This window comes from Mytilus edulis, chromosome 10 (genome assembly GCF_963676685.1).
Source record: "Mytilus edulis chromosome 10, xbMytEdul2.2, whole genome shotgun sequence".
NCBI lineage: Eukaryota > Metazoa > Mollusca > Bivalvia > Mytilida > Mytilidae > Mytilus > Mytilus edulis.
In genome coordinates, this window is record NC_092353.1 from 77,926,601 (window position 1) to 77,936,984 (window position 10,384).

General features: G+C 32.2%; 1 protein-coding gene across 1 annotated transcript in view; it reads right to left on the reverse strand.

The window, feature by feature from the left end:
- The window catches only part of LOC139491937 (uncharacterized), a 219,071-nt gene that overhangs the window by 92,150 nt on the left and 116,537 nt on the right, over nucleotides 1-10,384 (reverse strand). Inside the window, exon 10 of the mRNA XM_071279883.1 lies at nucleotides 6,765-6,923. Within this exon, the coding sequence (XP_071135984.1) occupies nucleotides 6,765-6,923 (159 nt within the window). The remainder of the gene's footprint in view (nucleotides 1-6,764; nucleotides 6,924-10,384) is intronic.

The window sequence follows — 10,384 nt, forward strand, 5'->3', positions numbered from 1 at the left end:
AAGTGCCAAATTTAATTATTTTTTAATTCAAGAAAACCTAATGGTATTGAAACGTATTGCAATTTAAAATAAATGTTTTGAACTCAGAAAACTATCAATAAAGTACAGATATTGATTTGATTAAGACTTTGAGAATATTTACCTGTTAATAGAAGATATAATTGTTATGCCCTTTTTTTCTAATATATGAGTGGCTCTGATCTGGCTGTGGTTTAAAATCTAAGAATGGAGTTAGTTATATTCATATTTATCTGATTTATATCAACATTATTGTGTCAATTACTAAAATCATTGTAATAAATTTTTTTGCTCTTCATGGGCCCTTTAATTGGAATAAAATATCTTATCTTATCTTATAACACCTTTCTTTATTTTAGTACTAACAGGTTAACTTTTAAAAGCATTTAAATAAAGTGAGATGTTGACAAGCTTAGTCAATGATTGTAAATCTAGATAATGTCATGAGGTTTTTTTTATAAAAGTAAATAATGTGATTAAATTGATTACCTGTATCTCAATTAAAAGAACTGACATTCTGATTTGATACTATGAGATTATTTCTGATATCAGAACAATAAATATCTCATTGTTGCCCTTTTTTCAAAAAAATTCTGAATATACTGTATTTAAGTCTGTTTTTGTCTGAGACAACTATAACATGGGAAGTGACCAATCTATATGTTATACATTGTAGTAGTCTCAGGTCTTTGTTTTTGTAGTCCAATTGATTATGCATTTTAGAGCAGTAGCATATGAATTTAGAATAAATTTGAAGTTGATTCAGTATATTTCATGACATAATACCACTATTTTATTTCAACAAGCATTTTCAAACTTTATTTACTGGTCAGCTTAGCCTATTATTCAATCAATAATTTAATTGAAAGGACTCAACAGTTGATTGCAGGACTTTTGAATTCAAATATAAGAAGAAAAAAATATACTAGTAAAGCAAAACTTAAAAAATACATATACATTGTTGTAATAGGAATTATGAGAATTGCATGATATCAGATTGCAATACAGCTTTTGTTCAATTATCTTTGTGTTGATTATTATGTTTTAAATCCCTTTCTGGTTCTTTGGATGTTTAGGATTTTTTCTCTTAATTAAGGCAAGCAACAGAACTTGTACATCTTATATAGTTTCTTATCTCAGGGTGAAACTAGACAATTTTAAACATGGGTGGTGGTATTCTCACCCAAGGATAAAAAGGAGGGTTCCAACTATATGATCCCATTTAAATGCATTGATTTTTCATAAAAAGAGGAGGTTCCAATCACAAGACTCCCTGGGATCCGCCACTGTATCTTAAAGCAGGTATAATAAAACAAAAATTGTACATGTACTTCTGTCCACTGCAAATTGATTTTATTTTCATTCAATGGTAATGTTCACAATTTTGTAGACTATATTTCCTTTTTTTCCATATTTTTGTTTAAATGTAATGAAAAGTTCAATTCTATTGTAACACAGGTTCTGTTAACAAATGACTGATAAACCCCTCTTGTATCCTTCTATCTACCAAAAGGGTGTTTGAGAATATACAATAAGTTCAAGTCAGTAAAATATATAATTTTCTTCTTTGGAAGTGTTAAATAACCTGCAAGTACTTGGAAAAAAAGTCATATTCAACCTTTCCTTGACTATTTTAATGTTACAACAGTAGAGGAACATGGAATATTGAAAAATTGTTCAAGAAATCATCGAAATTTATCTGCAATCATTAATTTTTCTCGAACTTTAATACTGTTGTGAACTTGCAATATCCTACGATGCGCGTACCGAGTTATCTCCCTTTGATCTCCGCTTCGCCACGAAAAAGCTGACACAATTGCGTATCTGGTGTTTTTGTGATCTGATAGAGAAAAATATAAACCAAAAAATGGGTTTACTTCATATTTTATACCCCTCAACACGTTACAACACCTATTTCATTATTATTAAGGATTTTCCGTGGACCTACGCAAATATTCAGAAAAAAAGTTTCACTTCACTCGTGAATTTATAACATTTTAACAACACTTTTTCGTGATTATTATATAAAATAAGGAAGCTAATTCAATCTAGAATTGAACACTTTGGTTGTGTACGAGTACAAATAAGACAATACGAGTCCAAAAACCACGAGGCATGCACGTTTACCAAAAAATCGTAAACTCTGACCTTTTATCATGTGACCAATGTCTTGACCTTAGAAGCCATTAAATCGTTTGCCGTCCAACTGTTCAACACATATGGTGTCAATTAAAAAGTCCAGCATGACAGTTATAACCTCGGTATATTTGTTCCTTGACTCTGTATGAATTTTCACAAAGAAAGCTGAATTCCAGCCCAAAACTAGATATTTGAAACGTCTAGTGCCCTTTTTGTTAAAGAATCATAAGCTGACGAGTTCTTTCAGTCGAGCTTTAAGTTTAGTATGTGGAAAAGCTCCATCAATTGTCTGAACAGATTATCTAGATGCTGACCTATCCAGAAACAAAGCAAAAAACCTTCGTATTAGAAATATATTTGAAAACTGGTTTATCACTTCAAACAGTGTGGAATTCAACAAAATTACCTTGAATACTTTCGGATTGTTTTGTTAGATTTCAAAGTTTCAACAGAACTGAAAACTCTAAAGTTAGTTTTGGGACAGTATATCATTCAGGTACAGAAGATGTGGAATGATTATCAAGGCGAAAACTCTTCAATGAACCCAAATGATATAGAAATTTACAAAATATAGGTCACTATACGGTCTTTACCTCTACCGCATAGTCAGTTATAAAAGGCTCCGAAATGACAAATGTAAAACAATTCAAATAAGGAAACCTACGGCCTTAAATATGTAGAAAATAATGAACGAAAAACAAATACGAAACACAGAAAGAAACGACAACCACTAAATTACAGGCTCCTGACTTGTTACAGAATGTGGCGGTTAGTATATATTTGTTTAGGGGCAAGCTGAAGGACGCCTCCGGGTGCGGGAATTTCTCGCTACATTGAAGACCTGTTGGTGACCCTCTACTGTGGTTTTTTTCTATGGTCGAGTTGTTGTCTCTTTGGCACATTCCCCATTTCCATTCTCAATTTTATGTTACCGGGCGACAAACCCTTAATGTTGGACAATGGTAAAACATAAGTACATGACGAAACAGACTATAAAAATCAGATAAAGATTAAACTCATCAGATGGATGTAAAAGAAATACATCTAGTTAAAACACAGAGTGGGTTTTTTTGTTGCTACTTACGCTGATGACAGGTCCCGGCATTTATATAATAATTAGCAATGCAAACACATTTGTAACCACCAGATGTCATAGTACATTGTGATTTAGAATCTTTACACTGATCTGATGGTCCATTATTAGTACATCCTTGATCAACAGGTATTTCTACAATAACAAAACATTCAAATCATTAATATATAAAAGTATAAAAAATATCGTTCAATGAATAAATTTTGAAAATCATTAATTATTATAGTTATTTACTGAAATTCAGAAATTATTGCCAGGTTTTCATTAATGGGCACAATGCGACAGAGTTGTAAACGCAATAATTAAAACTCTCATTTTGAAATATTTTATATGAGTTGAATAAGATTTTTCTCAAAATCGTAAAAATCAAAATTGCATATAAATCTAAAATGACAAAATCGCAATAATATCTGAATTTACAGTACATTAATACGACTTAAAACCAAATCAAAAAATAACGGAAGGATATCGTAAAGACAACATATGCAAGTCTTTAAAAATAAACAAGAGTTTTACATTATTCATTTAACTCTAACTCTTAGCTATTCTATAACATTGTGACTACATAAACAACAATCAAAAACCGAATTCTTCAAATAACAAAAACACATTTAAATATGACTAAAAGAAAAATTTTGATGACTATGGACAGAAAAATGTATCTTAGTTTGGTTAAACAAAATGTTTTCGGACTAATTACCTTTGATTACTATTTCGTATTTTTCTAAGATATCTACATGTAACGCCAATTTTAACACCATAGTTTACAGTTGGTTATTAAATACCTTTATATATATAAAGTTACCAATAATCCAAAAGACAAAGCCATCACCCTGATTTAAACCAAAAATAATGCAATATGGATCTAACTTTATTACCAACAAAATTGTTCTTTAAAATCATGTACAATCGCGCCCTTAAACATTCAACTAAATTATTGGCATGAGACCAAATAAAGTTGGCGAAACTACCTACACGACTACTAAATCTTGATCTTGCAAAATAGTTATCTGATTCGTAAAAAGCGCCCAACGCTGCAGTAAATCTCACTGTAAAGTTGAACATTGTACATGTATATTACTTAAGATTAACGTGGACGCAAAACAGTCATCAAGTTTCCCATACGTTATACATTTGAAGCATGCAATAAAATCATAGAAAACTATATTCTAATGTAACTAAAATATAAGGCAAACATTTTAATGCAAATTAAAATGAAAATATATCTTATACATTGAGCAAACATGATAGTTGAAGATATAAAAAAGAAGATGTGGTATGATTGCCAATGATACAACTCTCCATCAGAGACCAAATTAAGAATTATAGGTCACCGTACGGCCTTTAGCAATGTGCAAAGCCCATGCCGCTTAGTCAGCTATAGATATTCCCGAAATGACAATGTAAAACAATTCAATCGACAACCACTCTATTACAGGCTCCTGACTTGGGACAGCCACATACATACCGAATGTGGCGGATTTAAACATGTCCGACCCTCCCCTAACCATTGGACAGTGGTATAACAGTAAAATATAAGAAGGAACTGTAAAATTCAGTTGAAATTAACTTATCAGATGAATAAAAAAAACAAATACTACAAATACAAGTGGAGTTTACTCATGTAATGAACAAATGACATCAGAACTTACTTGCACTGCATGTTCCACCAGGACTGTTACCATTATTATCATAATAATCACTGGTACAGTAACACTTTATTCCTGATCCTTCATTCTCACACACAGCATTAGGTACACATTCTGTTGGTTGATTATTCTGTGTACATGTCGCGCCTGATTGTAACTCTTAAGTAAAAAAATGATATATTTAAAGTATTCACAATAATTTTAACTTTTCATCCTCTCATACAATTTAAGAAAACGTTTGTTTATTGATTGCCCTTTGTAAATGTCCTTGTTACACACTATGGATTAGCAGTATGTCTTTTAACTTTACTTTCTGCTATATAGATCATGTACTCTCACTTAATAATTCAAAATTTGGTGACATTTCGAACGCATCTATTTGGATATGGATTTGGCAAACCTTTTAGGAATTTTGGTCCTCAATGCTCTTCAACTTCGTACTTTATTTGGCCTTTTTAACTGTTTTGGATTCGAGCGTCACTGATGAGTCTTTTGTAGACGAAACGCGCGTCTGGCGTATATACAAAATTTAGTCCTGGTATCTATGATGAGTTTATCTATCTCGCTGACCTTAATATAAAGGATACAACAGATACAGTAAAGTCTGTTTCATATCTTGACTGACACATAGAAATAAACAATGAGGGTCGGTAGAAAACAAAGCTTTACGACAAAAGTGATGATTTTAGCCTTCCAATTGTAAAAGAGGGACGGCAGATACCAGAGGGACAGTCAAACTCATAAATCGAAAATAAACTGATAACGCCATGGCTTAAAATGAAAAAGACAAATAGACAAACAAAAGTACACATGACACAACATAGAAAACCAGAGAATTAGCAACACGAACCCCACGAAAAACTTGGGGTGATCTCAGGTGCTCCGGAAGGGAACGGAGATCCTGCTCCACATGTGGCACCCGTAGAGTTCTCATGTTATAAAAAATCCGGAAAATAGTCTTATTCGGAAGGTCACATTTATGAAGGGGAAGGGGGTTGTAGTTACGACGTAAGGAGCATATCCGATATCATCTGTGGAACGGTTAATCCATAACGGTCAACCAACTGTAAATTATTCATTTCTATGCCGCAACATTCCAGTAGAGCCTGCATATGGAGTATGTATCTCCAAGTTGTTACAATATTCCAGGTCTTGTTATTTCTACCATGATTTCCTTGATAGAGGCTTGCTAATCACAAGGAAACAGCTATCAAACCAAGAGTTCCAAATGGTGACGTTGAATTCATCCCTTCGTATGTTTTACGGACGCCATCATGAGTTAGTTGACCAGTAGGGGTCGAAATAAGCGCTAGTCCGGTGGTCCAAGATCAGCAGAGTTTGCGTCGGACTAGTAGATATTGTCAGCTGGTGGTCCAGTGGACCAGTAGAAATTTGTCAATAAAAATCACTGATTGCATCGCAATCTCGGTTTGTTTCCAAAATATTACCTGTGAAATCAATTACACGGTACTGTGAGGTACTAAGTATTCCAATTAATAAAGTACAAAATGTATATTGATATCTTTGGTGTTTCACAACAACACAAAATGTGGAAATAATTGGAAGGAGTTAAACCGCCGGACAAAACAAAACAAAATAAGTGACATACAAAATCGGATTAAAGCTTACGAAATTAACAAACCAAAAGTTAACTTAAATATAAAAAATCATGGGGAAAAGATCGCGAATGGTTAAATCATAGTCGAAAAAATATTCAAAAAACCAAAACAAAACCAGACGGCAAGTAGAAGATATTTAGTTTTCTGCTACAACAAAAGCGTTTACTTCATACGTCAAATTTTCTAAATAGAAATTGAATTTAAATAGCTTTTAAAATGTTTAAAAATACCACATGGAATATTTACCTAATTCACAATATCCCTTTGAATTGGCAAAGTTACTATCATAATATCCACTGTTACAAGTACACATTAATCCTGTATCTCCACTACTTTTACATACAGCATTAGGAATACACTCTGTTGGTTGATTGTTTTGAGTACATGCCACTCCTGACTGCAATTCTGCAATACGAAAGTAACAATAATACGAAATGTTAAAAGGAATTGTTAAACTTTGCTGAACATTACTGTTTGTTACTGTTGATATCTAATATAGGATCTGAAAAACTGTAAAAATAGGTGAAACTGTCTTTTAGGACAATAATTCCTAAAAGAGGCCATTTGAAAATTTGCTCATTTGATTTATTTGTAGATCCTTTTGATGATGATCATATATTCTATTTACTATTGGTTTTTATATAGTATGTTTCTCAAAACAAACAAAAAATGGGTGAAAATATTTATTCAGTGGCAATTACTCCTATACACTACCAACAATTTGACTAGCGTTTACATGTACATTAAATGCCGCTATAAAAACAGTACTTTTAGGAAACATTACTAATCAAGTACATTAAATGCCGCTATATAAACAGTAAGTTTAGTAAACATAACTAAACAGTACATTAAATGCCGCTATATAAACAGTACTTTTAGGAAACATCACTATTCAGTACATTAACTTTTATATCATTTTCAGTAATGTTGGGAAAAATTTGATTACAGTACTGAAAATTACAGTCATTTTTCAGTACTGAAAATTTCAGCCATTTTTCAGTACTGAAAATTTCAGCCATTATTCAGTACTGAAAATTTCAGTCATTTTTCAGTACTGAAAATTTAATTATTTTACAGTACTGAAAATTCAATCATTTTTAAGTACAGAAAGTTGTAGTCAAATTCAAGACCTAATAAAAAAAACTCGGTTATGCTATCACAAGGGGCCCTATCACAAATATCATAAGCCCCAAGGGTGAGTTGGGAATAGAAATATGCTCACTTGGTCCTGTTCCGATCGGCAGTAAAAAGCTTGTTAAAGTGGGGCGTCCGTCTGGCTGTGAAAGATGTATCCAATTTGCAGCTACGTCCTGTCAGAATGCATATATCGAGGTTTAATCCAATGCCTCAAGTAAATAGAGTGACAAGATCTCTGTTAAGAACCCTTGCAACAACTCTTCTTGTTGCATGGCAAAATTTTTGTCCCTTACTTATATACCTTTATTTTCCAGTGGAAGTCGAAATTCCCCCTGATCATCATCGGGATGGGCCTCTATTATTAAAAGACCTACTAGTACCTGTTGTATTTACTGTTAACTTGTTCTCGTCCAGAACCATCGTGAAATATTTGCCACTGGACATAAAGCAATCAACAATCAATAAAAATTAATCATCAACAAATATCATAAGTTGGTTTGGGATAAAAACAAGAATTTTATTTTAAAACTCCATGGCTATATTTAATCTTTTATTTCAACACATTAATACATTAAAGAGGATTCTTTTGATGAACTTTATGACCACATTCGTTATGTGCCTGTTTCAAGCCACGACTTCTCATTTTTGATTGTTGTTATTTGTTGTATGTCATAACTGGTGTTATTCAATGTTTTTGGCGTAAACCAGTGCGGTTTTTTTTTCCTGACGATTAGTTTCGCTAGTTATCAAGATGACTTTTACAGCTTTCCATGCGCAATGATGTTTTCATTGATGATTTAGGTGAAAGGCGGAAAAGGAGCTGTCATAAAAACAGTCAAATTCAATCACATTAGCAACAAATACAAAACTATCAGACAGGGGTCACCAATACAGTTTTTCAATATTAAGCAGTCAGCACCATACAAGAAGTTCTGAATAGGTCCGAGAGAAAAAAAATAGATGTCATCTAGATGTAAAGCACAATGTCAGAATATCGTTCATCAAACTAAATGTATAACTACACAAAGACATATCTATAACATGACTTCGTCCGACTTGGGACAGAGGTGCATATAAATATGGTGGGTTAAACCGATTTTGTCGACGTCTGACGTTGAACATTATGGTTATTTATATAGTATCCTTGTTCTGTTGTTGTTCGTTGGGAGGCATACCACATCTCCTTGTTTTATTAATAGAACTAAATATGTAGATTATATATATGCAGTCGTCTATATTAAAACTGTTGCTCTTTCATACTTTCTTGTAGCACTTGAAATGCAATGACGTCTTTAATATAGTTCACGTTTCTCTTATAGATAGAAAAGATTCTGTTGATACCATGACAGTTTGTTATCAGTAATAATTTAAAAGTAATTCAAAAGAATAAGCACACGTTTCAAGATATTTTTATAACATTAACCTTGGATCAAGTCAGGAACCTGTAGTCTAGTGGTTGTGGTTGGTTCATTTCGGTAATATTTGTTGTTTGTAAATTGTTTTGTTATACATATACATTAGGCAGTTAATATTCTGATATGAATTGTTTCATATTCATATTTCACATGTTTAAACCTTTTATAGCGACTTTTACTCACTCTATGAAGGTTGTACAGTCGACTACAATTGCGTATATCTACCTAAAACTTTGGTGAATTATTATAGTTGTATCATTGAAAATTATAACAACATTCCTTATTTTTACCAACACTGATATTTTCTATTCAACGGCAAGAAAATAGAACTTTGCTTCGTATTGTTCTTTGTGTGGTTTTAATATAGCATAAGAATTTTGACAGCAGTAGATTTTGAATGAAAAGCTGGACTAATTTTTAGGGTAGTAAGGCAGAATCCAATTAAAATACATAATTCTAAATATGAAAAGAAATGTTAGTTAAATCTCCATAAAACAGTAACACTTCTACAAAAGATATTTCAGTCTATTACTAATTGGAGTCTTATTAGGTTTTCTTCATCTTTTACGTTACAAGTAAAAGAGTGTTCAAGTGCAAAAAAATGATTTTTTTTGTCCATGACCTAAAGCACTTTCAAAATCACGGTTAGTGTATAAAAAGATCTAAACTACAGACAAATTTTCTACCTATGAACCCAAAGTGAATCGATCTATCACATGATTTTTTTTAATTGGAAATGAACACGAATCGAGTCTTCACAAGAATTTAACAGTAACTGAACATATTGTAGATAATATTATAGAAAGTAAATATGACAGTCACTTGTTTTGGTCGTGAGCATGTTTTATACAACCTATCTTTATTTCTTTCTTGTTGATCAAATTTCTTGGTCCTCAACAATTAAAGTCAGTCCTGTAAGCTCTAACCAATAATGTCTCAGTCAGACAAATACAACTTATAAGATGCAACGAGAATGCTCAAGCTGAAACGTTTCGCCTGCTTTTATATTCACGAATTATTGTATGCTGATAGACCAAGGTTAGAGTTTTAGTACAGGTGTCACATACATCACACATTGTCAAAGATCCATGAAAATGAAGTCAATGTGAGATAAACCAATTTAAGTCAGAAAGACATGTATAGCTGACAATCATTATACACGCGTAATATAGTTTTTCTATTGCTTATCTCATACAAGAAACAGCCAACACAATGAAAATTACATATTGACCAATGAACCATGAAAAAATAAAGTCAAGGTGACTCGTCAGATGACCCCTGCTAGACAAGACATTTAAATCATAAAATCATTTC